Genomic DNA, 17,424 nt, shown 5'->3' with positions numbered 1-17,424 from the left:
AGTCCAGGTAATGAGAGGACACTGTTGACATGTCACCCCGTTGTCTTTGTTGTGTCCCGGTGGCGAAGACACGGCACCGTTGTTATAATGAGACAGACCCTAAACTTGAAACTAAAAGAGACATTTTGTGCTCTTGTTTGTTCTTTAATGACCCTTCGAGAAATCTTGCTCTCAAAAATCCAATACAGATTGTCACTTCACCCTCATTTATCCGGCCCAGGCCCAACAACGCTAATGCTAAAGTGAGTCTCCTGCAGTTCATGATGTATGTAGACACCTCTGCAGCAGCACAACACGCTCGCTTTCTTCTGAGGGCGCCCTGGGAATTGTTCCCCTGCAAAGTCAAAGTTTGGCATCACAGACATGAAAAGAAACGTCTGCGAGCTTCACGTCTGTCTAATGATACATTTCGGTAGCTTTGTTGAGCTGTACTTTTTATTATCTTTGCGATAAGGTTAAGCCTGAACACGCGTCACGGTGAGTTGCCAGCAGGCTCGGCAGCTCTAATGAGACAAATAAATGAATTTAGTGTTGCCACATACAGCTCCTAAACGCTTATTATCGGGATTATTGTTGAACTGTTGTGAATGGGGGAGAAAATAAAAAAGATGCAGGATTGGAAGGGGACATGATTGGCTGATGTTACATATGTCCTTGATTACCTTCCTTCTGCTTTTATTCTAATAAGTGGCATTCTTTGTACTCCCTAGGACAGCTAGACAGTCTGACACACGATGAGAATAAATATTGCATGTGGAAGACATTAAGCTGTCATCCTGGAAAAAAAAAAAAGAAGAGATGGAGAAATCCGTGTGGTGTTCTTCGGCGCTACACTTTGCCTGCTCTTGTCACAATTGTCACATCTTGATGACTCCCCCCTCTCTACCCCCAACCCCCTTATTTTCTCTCGCCTAGTCAACTGCCGTGAATGACAGCATGGATACCCCATATAGAGAATTATTTTGGGTGATGTAGAATGTACTCCTCTGGGTTACTGTCTGAATTTCAAATGTACAAATACCCTTAAACAAGGCCACAGCTTTGATAAAGTGTTCTCAACAACCGTTCGTAAAGAACAAACTGGGGGGGTAGATGTTTTTTTTAGGGTTTTATCTATCATGTGCAAACATTTAAAGTCGCGAAAAAATTTAATGGGTGTAGTTATCAAAGAAAAAGTTGTTCAAAAAAGCTTGTTACTAGCACACCCTCGAGGTTTGTTTGAGATGTGATGTGAGATGATGCTCTTAATTAAAGCTGCTCCCATTGTGCCGGCGCTGGGTTCTGTTTCCTCCAGCCTGTGATTGCTTTGAAGGCTGAAAGAAGTTCACAATATTGGAGATAGTGTGTATGTGTGTGTGTGTGTGTCTGTGTGTGTCAGATCTCCTTCCTTCTCAGAGACTGATGTGTAATGCCTTTCCATCCGGCCATGGCCACAGGGAGCAGAGAGCGTCTGCACTCTTGTCGCTCAGGAGCCCACCACTGGGAGGATGAAAAGCTTCCCACAGAGCCCCCCGACTTCCCAGCCTCAAAAAGCCACCATGAGCTCATACCTCTCATATCTGTCTCCCTTCACAGAGGAAGCAAAGAGGAGGGTGTTAGTGTGTGCACTGTGTGCCGCAGCATCCCAGCCCTCTAGGATGCTCGTCCCTGCAGCCAGGGACCAGCGAAACAGAGGGGACCCCGGGTTTATTACTTGATGAGTCTGTGAGCTGGCATGCAAGCCAGCAGCTGCCAAGATTTGTGAAATGGCTCAGTGACACATATACGGCTGGTTGGGGGCGGCCCCAGCGCCCTTTGCCTTGGTCCTGTGTGGAGCCGAGGTGCCATCGCGGTAACTGGGAACACCTGGCTCCTAAATTATTTAAGGCTGCCGTCGATCCCTTCGCCGCTCGCTAGGTGTGTGTCGGTGATGAAGCTGTGGCGAATGCAGGTAGTGGATTACTCCTCAGGTCTGTCAGCATTCAATTGCATCTGAAAAGGGAGCACTCAAACTGGAGATGATGGCCCACCTTTTACAGGCTTAACTGGCTAAGCACTCCTAATAAAGCCAACCTGTATGAATGTATGTCAGACGCAGGCCCAGGTCATTGTCTCAGGTAGCTGCGCCCCTGTACTTTAGAAACTCCCATTGTTTTCCCCTCCTGAGCCATTTAAGCAGATCAAAGCCCTGACAAAGCCCAGGGAAGCCCCAGGCATGCGGAAACACAGGAATTATCCCCCCCTCAGGATTCTCACACAAAAAGACAAATAGACTAGCCCCAGAGGGTGGCCCCCTGTGGGACATCTCCATTCAGAGCCAGCCTGTTGTGGAAGCTCCAATTGTTTTTTTGTTCCTCATTTCACAATATGTTGTGCTTTAAATTGGATGTGTTGTAAATACAACAGGCATCAAATCTAAAGCTTAGAACAAATAACATGACATATTTTTCTAGGTGTAAGATAAACAGATTATTTCATATTGCCTTGTTTTTAACATATCAACGTAAACCAAATATAAATGCATGTTTTAGATTGGTTAAAGTTTGATTAGAGGACTATTTTCCCCCTTTTGAATTGAGAGCAGCAGGGAAAGCACAAACATGGCTTGTTCCTCAGCTTTTGTTTGAGCCTTCAAGCCGGTGAATGATTAGCAGAAATAATGTCCCTGTCACCCTTAATCACATTAAAACGTGGTTAACATTTAATTTTTCCCACTTGATATGCAAAAATTTCCACTTGATTTGCAGCAGAGGCCATTGGAATTCCATTATAAAAAGAATAAAAATTTCAGGCATCATTTGTTCAGAGAGGGATATCGAGACCAGAAAGTGCTGAATCTTTCTATTAACCGAGCAGTGAGAGATGGCACTCAGTGCTGGGACATAATGGGAGACTGACAAGACACACACACACAATATCACTCACTGGATATTTGTGTGTGTGTGTGTGTGTGTGTAGCTTAGACTTGTAAAACCCTTTTAAATGTTTTACATGAACTAATATTTTATCTATTATGTCTATTATGGAAGTTCACAAATCGGCATAGAATATTTCCAGTTTTGGACAGTGGTTACCAACCTGGGGTGCATTTGACCCCAGTTTGGGGATAACACATTTACTGTATAATTTATACAAAAAAATTATTTAAAAAGATATATCTTTTTGCTACTTAATTGGCCAAATTATGTTTAAACTAGGGCTGTCAAACGTTTAAAGTATTTAATCCCAATTAATCGCATGATTGTCCATAATTAATTGTGATTAATCGCAAATTAATCACATATTTTTATCAGTTTAGATTGTACCTTAAAGGGAGATTTGTGAAGTATTTAATACTCTTATCAACATGGGAGTGGGCAAATATGCTTTCATAGTGCAAATGTATGTATATATTTATTATTGGAAATAGATTACCAACACAAAACAATGACAAATATTGTCCAGAAACCCTCACAGGTACTGCGTTTAACATAAAAAATAGGCTCAAATCCTAACATGGCAAACTCAAGCCCAACAGCTGTGTGTCAGTGTGCTGACTTGACTATGACTTGCCCCCAAACTGCATGTGATCATCATAAAGTGGGCGTGTCTGTAAAGGGGAGACTCGTGGGTACCCATAGAACCCATTTTCATTCACATATCTTGAGGTCAGAGGTCAAGGGACCCCTTTGAAAATGGCCATGCCAGTGTTTTCTCACCAAAATTTAGCGCAAGTTTGGAGCGTTATTTACGCTCCTTCATGAAAAGCTAGCATGACATGGTTGGTGCCAATGGATTCCTTTCTAGTTTATATATGATGCCAGTATCTTCACTCTAGCTTTAAAACGGAGCCCGCCACAACCTCCGAAAGATCGGCGGCCCGTCAGATTTTTAAGAGGTTAATTAAGAAGTTGTGTTAATGCGTTAAAGAAATAAGTGGCGTGAAAAACGAATTAATCATCTCCAAAATACACAACGTTTTTATCTGATGAAATAGTCTGCTCCAATCCGTATTTGTTGGCGTTTAGCCTTTCAAAAACATCATTTTCCACTTGCTCTCCCACAACAAAGGGAGGCACTGACGAAAAAAGTTGATTTATTAAAAAAAAAGTCTGACTCATCTAATACACTTTATCACTATATTCATATTGAAGATTTTGTTCAAGGATTTGTAATTGGGTTTTTTTTAGGGTGATGACATCAGAAAATATGGAGCTGAGCGGGACTCAGCTTTTCTTAAATACAAGTAGGGGGGACTTAAAGGAAAATAGGTTGGGACCCAATGTCTTAAAAGATTTGGTTATTAAGCAGAAAAGTAATAAACACTGCATAAAAAAATATTCTTAAGAGAGGAGATGCTGATAATATGCCATTGAGTTAACTGGAAACAGTCCTTCATGTATAGAAAACATGATTCTTGTCAATACTTTGATTTTCTCTGAAATATAGATTTACATGGAGACCTTTATGATTTCATGAATCACTGAAAGATAAAAAAAAGAAGCATCTGCAGCATGTTTTACATAAACATTTCCCCAATTTGCACATCCTCATACAATTTCACACAAATAATTGGAAAGGACATAAATACAAATTGCAAAGTGGCACCGGTAGACAGCGGTGAAGTTGACAGAGTCGGTTTTGGGAGCCGTGTTGACGGAGCATCAGAGCTCTTAATTGACAGTGCTTTGTTTCTGGAGTTGAGGGAAGGGGGAGTTTCGTGTTCCCGTGGCAAGGTGTTTGTCTGGTCCTGTGTCACTCAGTGCAAGGACCCAGAGACCCCCGTGCTCATTTGCAGCTCACGTTCTCCGTCTCCGGCTTCACATTATTAAAATCATCCCTCAGCCTTCTACCAAGAGCCTCTTTGTTACTTGGCTGGCTTGGCTCAGCTCTGTCAAGTCTTCACCAATTACAGTCTCAGGTACAATGGTCTATTCAAAGGATCACAGCCCTTGACTGGTGTGGAGAGAGTGATTTGTGAATCATTATTCAGCCGCCTGTAGAGTAGACGCAATACCTGAGGAATGCAAATAACGTGCCACCAAATAGACAGCTGTGCTGCTAAAAGTGACAAACTACAGCTGTTATTATCTCAGATTGGATTTTTTCCCCTCTTGGAGCGCCCGCCATCTCCTGTTTTCAGCTTCTTTTTTTTGGGCTTTGACTAAATGCGTTTTATTTTTCCGCCCTTTATTGGTGAGACGCTGGCGACTACCTTATTGCGGTGGCAGTCAAACGTCAGCGCCACATCGAACAGAAAGGGAAATATTAGGTTACGGCTCTTAATAGATGTGCATCCGAACAGACAGACAAAGTAGCACATGAGGCATCAAATGTACCCTGTAGTGTTATTCTTTCTTGTTGGGAAAAACATCCAATCAAAGCAAAACGGTGCTCTCCCTGTCATATATTGTATATTGATAATCATTAGGTAGGGGCAGTGATATGGTGCTGTAGGTGATAAAGCGGTGACATTGTTATTGGAATAGATGTGGTATTGAGGTGGTCGGGTCCCTCCCAGTCTTTGATTCTTATGGGCTTTAAACAGGAAACTGGGATTACAGATAATGACAGGGACCCCTTAGAATCAATCCAGCCCAGGAGCTCTGTCAGGGCCGCCGTGTGAAAATGGATTTGTGTGATGCTGTTCTTTGAGACCTGTCCAATCCCAGCCTGAGAGCTTGTGGGGCTAATCTCATAATTGCCCTAACCCCCTTGTATTGTTCTGACTGAGAGTTACCATTAAGTGTGAGGATATCTTTGTCCTGCAATGTCAGGTGTCCTGCTGGACTGGAAGACAAAAAGAAAGAGAAAAAACTCAGGTGGTAAAGAGAATGACAAAGACATTTATGAGTAAGGAGACACTTAGCTGTGAGTTTTTCTGGCTTTATGGTGCATGTTTAGAATGAACTCTATTTGTCTACTATAGTAAACGCTTTGTGTGTGTTATGAACTGAATGGAAAGTAGCCTAACTAAGTACATGTACTCAATTTACAGGACACAAGTAAAATTCTGAGGTACTTCAGCCCGTTCGCACGAAAAGGCTTATGAATGACACAATAATGCGCAAGACTTTTAGTGTGCAATATGAACGCCTTTCTTGCTTTTGGCGTGGTATTTGTACACCATGTAGTATGTACAGTCTCGTAAATATGTTACGCTCAGAGCTAGTGACGTTACAAGTTTTGTTTTTTTAGTTATTTCGTTTTTTAGTGACGTGTTTTCCGTACTGATGTTATGTTGTTTCCGTACATATTTTTGCTTAGTTTACGTAATTATTTGAAGCACAACCATGACGTTTAACGACATGTTGCCTAAACCTAAGTGAGTGGTTTTGTTGCCTCAACCCAACTGTGGACGTTACCGTAGTTTTGTTGCGCGGCGTATAAATGACACGCGAAAAAAGGCTAAAATGCGTCCTCATGAATGTTGCTATTTATACACCTTCCCGTGAGACCAGGTTGTACTTGAGAATTTCCATTTTGTGCTGCTTTACATTTCTACTCATGTTTCAGAGGGATGTGTTGTACATTTTACTCTTGCATTTATTTTACAGCTACAGATACATTGCTGACCATTTTTCATACAAAACATGATGCGTTGTCCTCTATCATGTCCTTTAAATCTGTAATTAAGTCCTTTAAATCTTATTTGTTATACACTAGTGCAGTAACAGCCTGTTTTCAATACATATTACATTATTTTGGTACGGGAGTCAACGGTGAGAGACAAATCATTTTTTGATCCCACTTGTAAATCACACATTTGTCAATTTAAATCATAATTTTGCAAATCAAGAAAGTCTGTTTGTCGTAGTAACATTTAGTTTTATGTGAAACAGCTCAGTGAACTACGTCTCTCGTCTCGCATAATAAACCAACACTAGCTAGCTAACTTAGCTATGACCACGCACAAATTAAACATTATCTTACCTAATGTTTTATCCAGTGACTCTCCAGCGGTCTTTTTATTAACCGGGAAGCAAAAGAACAAGTAAGGAAACACAGAGGCATCGTAGCTTCAGAGAGAGAGACGCCACTTACGCCACTTCTGGGTGTGTAGTCTTTCTAATTACGTATTTTCACAGTCCTGATACTTCAACAGTTTTACAACATCATATGTGTGATTCATGGTGCAATTCAAACAGGATCAAAAAATTATTTGTGTCTCGCCATTAAGTACCATACATATTTTTTTCCGAATTTGTGCTGATCGGAAATCAGAGGCCGGAGTTGGAAATGTTCCAGTACAACAAGTCGGAAAACTTAATGGGGTTTGCCCCTGCCAGGTTAACCATTTCTAGCAATGCCCGTTGATAACAACGCATTACACCGGTATTTTGCGCATACAAATACTGTTGCAACATGTTAACAGATAGGAGTTTGACAGTATTGTGTGTACGGCTGATTTAATGAAACACAACTCAGAAATTGTCAGAAATTCCGACTTCCCAGTTAAAATGGAGCGCAGGTCCCGTTGTGGTCCAACGGAACAGGAGGGACTTCCACTCTCTATTATATATATTGGACTTTTACTTGTAAAGAATTATTTTCACTGTGTGATATTGCTACTGTTACTTTTTAAATCTTTGTGCATCTATGCTCTTTCGTATGAGCACGCAAATGTTTAGTCAAACACTTTTATGGAGACAAGTCAGACTCACTGAAATAAACACAGTGTCCTCCAAACACTCATATGTTCAGCTGCTCTCACGAATACACCAGCGGATGACAAATACTTTCATGATAATGAAGTCCTCCAACTGGTTTTGTGGCTGCTGATTTTCACCAGGTTGGTGAAAATCAAGGAGTGGGTGGACAGTCACGACCCGGGAGCCTTGGTGATCCCCTTCAGCGGCGGCCTGGAGAGCCAGCTACAGGACAAGAGCGAAGAGGAGAGGCAGAAGCACTGCACGGAGCACAAGACGCAGAGGTTAATTAGCATTCAGTCTCCCCACACTTTATTATCAGCTGTGTCCTCCATGCACTCCTTTAATTGCATGTGCTGATAGAATAATAAATGGCAGAGTAATTACCATTATAAAGCAAAGGATCCCTCTTCTTACTGAACAACTCAGTCAAAGGGTTTTCCTCTAAATTAAGTTTTTAACTGTCATCTGTCATCTGTAGGTATAATTATAACTTGGGCATTTTGGGGTTTATTGTTCTCGTGTGAAAACCTCTATGGAGAGAAAAATTGTGACAGCAGATGTTTTTTTTTTTTTCTCTTGGTGCAGAACGAGGCATCGTGTTGAATTCTTAAAATGCTAAATGAGTCTACAAGCTTTCTAATTAATCAAAGAAACCATTGGAGAGTTGAATGTCTTATGTGGAACGAAGTGACCCATCTTATTCACTTAATGAGTTTATATTGGAATGAATGGGGCCTTGCCACTGAAGTGAACTTTGTCAAGGCATCGGCGGCAATAAATAATACTTAAACAGTTCAGACCCCTCGATTTAAACTGACATTTCTCTCCACCAGTGCCCTGAGCAAGATCATCAAGGCAGGCTACGCTGTCCTGCTGCTGGAGTACTTCTTCACTGCTGGACCAGACGAGGTCCGTGCATGGACCATTCGGGTAAGAGCCAGCTGCCTGCTATGCACATACAGATGAGTGTGAGGGTGTGTATCGCACGCACACAAACGAATACACACAGTGTCCCACGTTCCACCCTGCTGGCACCCTCACTGATATCACACACTTTCAACTTTGTCATGGTTGTGCTTTAGCTAGTCATTACAGGCCAAGGATAACTTCAATTACTGGTGAGCTGCTGAACAGTGAAAGTGGGGGCTACATTGATTGAGGAGGGCAACAATTGATTTTGCCCATTACGTCCATGAGAATGTTTCCATCCCGTGCAGATCTGCCTGCCCTCCTCCTGCCGCTGGAGATAAGGAGCCGGTGCATTGTGCCTGCCTAATCTGTGTGACGGAGGTTGTCTGTGCCAAAATTGATGTCGCTTTTCATTCGACTGTTTGTGGGCCTTGCAGGGGACTCCTCCTCCCTGTGTGTCTCAGTTTACTGAGCTCGGCCCGCCAACAGCTTTGTGCGACGGGATCGCGGGATTTACATCAATACAGATGTTGGCTTTGCGTGCTGGTATTGTGTAAAAAAAAAAAAAAAAAAACAATCTTGAGAAAATAAAAGGATTGAGTGTGGATATAATATAAAGGTATTTGACTGGTCAGGAGTTACATATTATAAGATCATGCCGTTTAAAAACACTTTTTGAGAGACTTTTAGAAAACTAAAGATTTGGGTTGTATCCTGTCACACTTATATCAGATATTTAATAAAGGACTAGAATTTTGAATCAAACTATTTTGCAGTTCAGAATGTCAGTCCCATAACTTGGATGACCATTTTCAAAAATCATTGCAATTTTCCACACTGACATATACTCAAAGAAACTTGTCGCCAAGTAGATCATTAAGGCTTCGTTCCTTGAATATGAGCTACTTCAGTTTTCACATTAGAATGAAAAATAATCAGGAAATTCTCCAGGTTGTGTCTGTTCAATATCTCTGTTGAATAGGCTGCTATAAATTATGTTAATGTGAAGCAGTAATGCCAGAAATATCAGTGTGTTACAATCATCATTTCAGATACTGATGTGAAAATGTACATTAATCATTAACTTGCAGGAGAAGCTGTTTGTGTTGAGCATCGTTGACAGGACGCAGTCGTTTTTTTCAAGAGGTTTAAAAATCCTATAGATCTTTATTATTATTATTATATTAATCTTATCCTCAAGATGAGAGTGCATGATGGATAAACATCAGTGTAGCTGATATTTCAAACTAGATATTTCAATTTATATTCAACAAAAATATTTATCAATTATATATGTCCACAAGACATTTTTAAACTTAAAAAAATAAGTAATATATATGATTGATTATCTCACAAATATAAGCACATCTACATCATGATGTTTTTCATGTGGCATTTCCAATTTTTTGTTTAGTTGTGTTAATCTATAACCGCCCCCGCACACTGTCTAACTTGCAGTAATACATTTATTTGTGACGTTTCGGTGGTAGACCTTCATCACATCAATGAGAAGTCATCTTAAATAGGGAGTGGCTGTGAAGTCTGGAACCAATCACATTCCCCATGTACGATGGGAAGGCATAAATACCAAACATATATTAACTATATAACAGTCTCTAATATCATACATTGAGTTAGAAAAGAAAAACAAATCTGTATAATAACAGTCAGAAATATACCCCAAAATCCTTACAATACAATGGGCAGTAACCTTAAAATTAATGCTTAAAGACCCAAAGGATAAACTGCATTCTCAGATATATTTTCAAATATTTAATTTATAGATGAACCTGTAGGGATACACATACATGGCAAGAATAAAATCAACATCAATAAATCTATAGAACATCTCATAATAAGCACAACAAGGCCTCCCGTAGTATCAATGTATGCATATGTTAAATAACAACAATCAAATGTATCTCTACCTATCAGGACTGCATACATTAAATAGAGTATAAATGGACCCTACAGGCCCTGTTCTGGATAATTCACCACTAAAACAAACATGCTAAGTTAATTTAATATTCCTGAAGCGCAATATAGATTGATGTATAAAGGAGGTGAACGCGACTGGACAACACTCGCTGGAATAATGATGCATCGATCCGACTTTTTCAGTCTTGATACAGATAGCGATACCTTGGCTTTGGGTATCGTCCGATACCGAATACCGATCCGATACCAGAGTTTAATTAGTAAGCTGTTTGCCTTGCTGTGTGGAAGTGACTGGGATCATTCATTAATGTGTAAGGCAACATCAGGCTGGACTTAAACATTGCTTTCCTGACTTTGTAAAACAAAATGTGACAAATAAACACATAGATATAAATGTACTGAATTGTAATTTATTAAAATAATGGTGTCCAATACCAGATCATTCCATTGTCACCAATACCCGATCCACCTATTTGGGTCAGTATCTGCACGATATCAGTATCAGTATCGATGCATCCCGTAAACTGGAATATGGTCTGAACACCAACTATAGGTCAATGGATTTATCACAAAAACGAATCATAAGTCAAAAATGTTTTTTCCCATTATAAATCCCTTTGACTGCATTAACGGCTTTAACCAGTTATCTCATAGGAGGACATCTCCAGTCTTGTGATGTTGGCCCTTAAGTGACTCTTAACTGTTTCAGGTTTTCAGTCACAATATGCACCAATAATACAGGAATTCACCGTGTTACGGATATCAGCATCTGATATTTTTTTTGTGCAATGTAAGAAAAATACAGACTCAGTAATCCTACTGTGTGTCCTTTCTTTAAAGACCATTTGCTTTTACTACTTTGTGTACAAAGGAGAGAAAGAGTAAGTAAAGAAAGCGAGAGAAAGGGGAGGATAACATGCCACAAACCCCTCCTGGTCAGATATGAACACAGGACATCACTGTTTTACAGTATGAGCCTCAGATCGCCTGCCAACAGGATGCCCCATGCTGATACTTTAGACAAATCTTCATCAGAAATGCAGATTTTATTTCTATGATGCACATTGTCCGTATTCTTTTTCCACTGACTGGATCAGAAAATTATTTTAGTGTTTTAACGAACAGCCATCTTAAAACAGACTAATTTAAAAATGATTTGATGTGAATATTAAATGTAATCATGACCACACAAGTTTGTAAACATGACCTTTTGTGGTAATGATGGTTTCTCAGACAGGCCAGAGGCGGAAGGTGAGCTCACTTCCTTTTTTTTTTTTTTTACACAGGACACATTACATTCTAGTCGGATGACATCACCGGGCTTAGCCGCATCTCAGCATGACTGATGTCCTCACTGTTTACAAAAAAAGTCCTGAAACACTTCAAAGGCATTTTCAAAAACACGCTTGTCCCCGTCGACATAACTGATTACAGTCAGCCTTGATTGTGTGTGAGAGGCATTTAGTCAGGTAAGCATCAGTGAGTAACTATATTAAGCCAATACATCTTGCATTGTAAAAACTACACTCAGTAATGTCGCGTTCCTAAGTCCTTTAACATGCTTTATTAGGCAGCCTCGAGGTGACCATTATCTATCAGCCTGCTCTGCATAGCTCTTAACTAGGACAATGTGGATCTCTTGTAATGCTCCATATGAAAAAAAATCCCCTCCCTTAATCTATTTTTCTCCAGATAGACAAACCTTGATGCTGATTAATGGTAGTTAAACTCACAAGCACTCCGTCAGTGAGATTGCAAAGAGATGGTAATGTATTAGAGTCATTAAATACGCATCATTCTTTTGGCATGAAATATGTTGACCCCAACCTGATTATATACATAATTAAAACTGCTCAACAGTTCCTGAGCACAGAGCTGCGGAGCATAGAGAGAGAGCAGGTCGACAGGCAGGAGTCATAATGATGCACAGCAGCCACGTCACTTATTTGGGTCATTTGTCATTTCCGCCCTGCATTATTTCAGTGAATATAAATTGCACATTTTATCAGTCTTCGAGTTTTAAAGAGGATTCAAGGTACAAAGAATTTATAAAACTAAATTGTTATTTTGTGTTTTGTAATTGACATCTGAAATATCTTTAGGGGCAGCTCTAAATGTAAGTTTTGAGGATTAAAATCATTATTCAAAGTAGGGATGCACCGATCTGACTTTTTCAGTCCCGATACCGATACCTGGGCTTTGGGTATCGGCCGATACCGAGTACTGATCCAATACCAGTGTTTTATTAATAAGCTGTATGCCTCACTGTGTGGAATCGTTCTTTTATGTGTAAGGTAACATCAAGCTTGACTTAAACATTGCTTTCTTAACTTTGTAAAACAAAATGTAGCAAATAAATACATAGATATACATTTACTGAATTGTTTTTATTATTAAAATAATAAATCGTACACCGGCAACTTGGTGAAAAATCTTCAAAATTTTCAGGAATTACAATTCAAGTGTAAACCTTTTTGATGCAGCAATAAATTGGTCAAAATTTAAACAGGAATTCAAATTTCATTATATAATGTATATGGTATATAAACATAGCATTGAATTGAATAGATCGGCCCCATTGTCACCAATACCCGATCCAGCTATTTAAGTCAGTATCGGCCTGATATCCGATCCGGTATCGGTATTGGTTTATCCCTAATTCAAAGTCTATTAGAGCTGCAACGATTAATCGATTAGTTATCAACTATTAAATTAATCGCCAACTGTTTTGATAATCTGTTAATCGGTTTGAGTCATTTTAAAGAATTTTTTTTTTTTAATTTTCTGATTCCAGCTTCTTAAACGTGAATATTTTCTGGTTTCTTTACTCCTCTATGACAGTAAACTGAATATCTTTGAGTTGTGGACAAAACAAGATATTTGAAGACGTCATCTTGGACTTTGGGAAACACTGATCGTCATTTTTCGCTATTTTCTGACATTTTATAGCCCAAACAACTAATCGATTAATCGAGAAAATAATCAACAGATTAATCGACAATGAAAATAACCGTTAGTTGCACCACTAAAGCCAATTTAAAGACATCAAAATCAGCTTCACATATTCCAGCAGCCCTGTATCTAGCACAGTGAAGGTTTGAAATGAATTTGAATGACCAAACTGCTGTGCCAATGTAGTAAGGCCTAATGCAGTGAGGCCTGTACCACCCTGGCCTCTCACTGCAACACTGGGTCTTCTTGCTGTCATGACCAGAGAGCCGAGCGGCGACCCACAATGAGGCGAGATTGCTTGGACAGAAATCAATACCACCACGGAATGGGAATCAGAAGGCATTGATAGCAGTGCCGGGTCCTTATCGGTGTCCTGGCTGCCCTAGGGCACAGCCGAGTGGAAAGCTATCCAGAAATCAGGACTGAGGCAAGACTGAAAACACCCCCGAGTGATGCTCACAAACGCTATCGCCCTATCAAACACCATGTCGCTCGCATGCTGTAATCCATCTTCTCCAAAACAATTCATTTGTCCTCTCTTTTCCTTCCTCGTGACAGAAAGGAACTAAGGCTCCACAGGCTGCGGGGAAGATCCACACCGACTTTGAGAAGGGCTTCATTATGGCGGAAGTAATGAAATTCCAGGATTTTAAAGAGGAAGGCAGCGAGAACGCTGTCAAGGTGAGCAGTCAGGGTGCCAGAGGAGATGAGGGGAAGTCTCCTGTGATCAGTGGAGCTGACAGTCACCACACAGCTCCAACTGCAAACTGCTCTTCACCTTTACTCAGGGGAAGAAATTACTGCACACACTCCAGCACCACTCCTGACAAGCCAACTGATTCTGGCTCTAAACACTGCCATTCTGCTCCAGCTGTGCATATCTTTATCACAATGTGTCTTAACTGGCTGATGGCAGCTCTTGCTCGTGGCTCAGCACAGTCGCTCGGAGGCAGCACTTCGTCACCTCACCAGGCATTTATCAGATCTATAGAGTGCGCTGTTAGCTCAGAGCTCTCCTTTGCCAAATCCCCCAAGCCACTGCGAGCATGTGACAGTGATATAAAGCGGCAAGTTAAATAAAGTGTGAAATTCCTCAAATAAGGACTGTTTCATGGATGGGTAGCGCAGAAATGTGACTTGCATATCTTATTTTTATGATGGCCAGTGTTTGTTTTTGACCTTTTTAACCGGGGGTGTGGGTTGTTCATGTGCACACTCCTGTCAAATGTAATAACTGATTTCATGGTGAATTTGTGAAGGCAATAACTGGGCGCCAACTACAGCAGGTACTTTGCAAAATGCTTAAAAATGCTTCTCCTTCCCTTTTTTGTGATAAAATTTTATTGGTTTTAAGGATATGCATTGGAAATTACCAGCAACAAATATTGCATAAATTGAAAATAAATAAATTATATTAAATAAAATAAAAATAATTACTTTAAAGAAATGCATTGGAAATAATTAACAAAAAATGCATAATTCAAAACAAACCATTAATTGAAAAAATTAATAAATAAATCAAATAAAAATAATAAAATAAATACTAATAATGATAATACCCTACCCCTGACCCCCCCAAAAAATGGGAAAGAAATGCTTCTCCTTCCTTTTTTTGTGATAAAATTTGATTGGTTTTAAAGATATGCATTGGAAATTATTAACCAAAAATGTATAATTCAAAACAAAACATTAATTGAAATACATTAAAAAATGAATGAATAAAAAAAAATAAAATAATAATTAACTATTTTTTTTTTAAATTGAAAAACAAAATGCTTCTCCTTGCTACTACAAATGTTGTTTTTAGTTTGGCATTAATTTAGTTTCATATCAGCAAACTGTAATCTGGTAATTGAAGGTACAGAGTTAATAATCCGTTAATCAACGCTGTAGGACATCTTTCATATCAAAGATGCTCTTTTTTACACTTTAATTTCTGCACAGACACATTTAAAAATTGAATTCTCAGTTAATTTAATTAAAGTAGAAGTTAAACCTTGCTATTTGTGACATTTGTGAGCAGCAGCTGTAAGCCATGCTGTTACAATCCCACTATCACCAACCATCAACTCCATGTGCCCACTTACAGACTCAACTAATGTAATTATGGTGACACACAGGGACCTGCGGGGAAAGGAAGCCCTATGAAAACATTTAAATCTCTTTACTATTCAAGCCTTTTTTTTAATAAGTATTTAGAATTTAATGCAGCGGCAGTGTATTGTCCACACCCATCATAAGCTGCAAACAGAGGGTGAAGCGTGCGGGTCTCTGGGGAGTCCCACCATTGTTATCCGAGGTTCAGATCTGAGTGTCAGGTCCTTACTGCATGCTCTCTTACTAATCCCTTCTTGGGCCTCATAAGAACATGGAGCATTTCTGACTGTGGCATTAAAGTCGGTGCTATTTAATGCCAGTTGTGGGAATAGGCTGCCTGAATGGGGCCAGTGTACGGGGATATCACATTATTAGTAATCATATCTGCTTAAGCCAAGCTTGCTGCTCCAGATGGCTGCTTTCAAGTGCAAATGAACCAGTTAGACGTGTCTGGTTTAATACATACTCAGGAATCACAAATAGCCATTGATTTTTTTTCCCTGTCTCCCTCTCCATCCAGTGTTTCTGGTGGTATTGAGCTTGGATTAAATGGTCTCCTGAGCCTTTAAAGGGACATTGATTCTTCTAATTAATTGTGCGCTGTGCAGAACCAGAATGCATAAACCTGTCCGTATTAGCACTTCAAGTCAATTATTTTTGAGTTTGCCGGGAAGGAGAACAAACACTTGACTGTATACAAAAGAAATGTTAGAACTTATTTTTGTTTCCTTGAGAAGTTTGATAGCGCTGTAATCAAAGACTTATTATCGTTTTGTGCTTGTGCACATGAAACTGAAACGAGCAGAGGAGAGGATTATTCACTCAGTGGGAAATCAGGCACCCCTTGAACACAACATGGATGCAAGTGTGTGTGTGTGTGTGTGAGAGAGAGAGAATATGACATTTGCAATTAAAGTAGTAAAGTTATTATAGGTGGTAAAATAGATTGGATACTAATTATTTATTTACAATGTACACTGTTATTATGTGCTCTATTGTTAATTTGTATTCTCTTTGTTATCTTACAGGCAGCGGGGAAATACAGACAACAGGGCAGAAACTATGTTGTTGAAGATGGCGACATCATCTTTTTCAAGTTTAACGCACCCAATGCACCAAAGAAAAAGTGACACATCTGTTTGTTTACATAACTGACTGTGCTTGTTACCCTTTTTTTCTGTCTTTGGCCTGCCACACTCTCACTTTCTGTATTGGATCAAATCCCCCCTCTGATCCAAGGCACACAGGTTCAGTAAACTCTGACAGCTTTGCTATTTAAGATCAGGATCGGCCCCCCACTCCAAATTGTAGCAGCATTTGAAGGAGCATATTACTCTCCAGATACCTCATTAATCTCCATCACGGGTGCCAGCACTGACACAGCTGACAGCGGGGACAATGCCACCTGCTCTTCTCCCCCTTCTGCAGATAATGCATGTTTTACAGTAGCCCAGATGTCTACACTCAATAAAACATTTGACAAAAACCAGTCTGTGTGTGTTTTGGGATGTCTGTATTGAGTGGGAAGCTGCATGGGGATGGTGATAGCGGTCCTGCCGACCACTGATTAGAGAATTAAAAGACACAGCTGACATTGACTGTAGCGGAGAGGGGACAATTATAATTAAATCTGTTAAGTGATGCTGATTTTAGAAGGGCACATGCGGGATGCAGGTGTTTCGGCCAAAAACAACTGGTCAGTTTAAATGATTATTTGTAAAGTGATTGAGTTAACCTTTCGTTTGCAATTTTAATTTATGATTGATGAATATGTGTGTCAATAGTTTGTTTACAGCTTCTTCCTCCTGTCCCGGAACAATGAATGCAAATACACACCTACAAATAAATAGAATTAGAGATTCATTCGAACCCAAAAAAAGTCCACATTTTATGATATTCTGTATAGTATGAAAATAGA

General features: G+C 39.8%; 1 protein-coding gene across 1 annotated transcript in view; it reads left to right on the top strand.

The window, feature by feature from the left end:
* The window catches only part of LOC119500649 (obg-like ATPase 1), a 50,987-nt gene extending 33,992 nt beyond the window's left edge, over nt 1–16,995 (top strand). The window contains exons 8-11 of the mRNA XM_037790491.1: nt 7,751–7,891; nt 8,444–8,540; nt 13,968–14,090; nt 16,535–16,995. Coding sequence (XP_037646419.1) covers nt 7,751–7,891; nt 8,444–8,540; nt 13,968–14,090; nt 16,535–16,636 — 463 coding nt within the window. The 3' untranslated portion in view covers nt 16,637–16,995. The remainder of the gene's footprint in view (nt 1–7,750; nt 7,892–8,443; nt 8,541–13,967; nt 14,091–16,534) is intronic.
* The last annotated feature ends 429 nt before the right edge of the window (nt 16,996–17,424 follow it).

Source organism: Sebastes umbrosus, chromosome 13, assembly GCF_015220745.1.
Source record: "Sebastes umbrosus isolate fSebUmb1 chromosome 13, fSebUmb1.pri, whole genome shotgun sequence".
NCBI classification, from domain to species: Eukaryota; Metazoa; Chordata; class Actinopteri; order Perciformes; family Sebastidae; genus Sebastes; species Sebastes umbrosus.
Note: the sequence above shows the minus strand (reverse complement) of the source record. Positions and strands in the feature narration are given on the sequence as shown.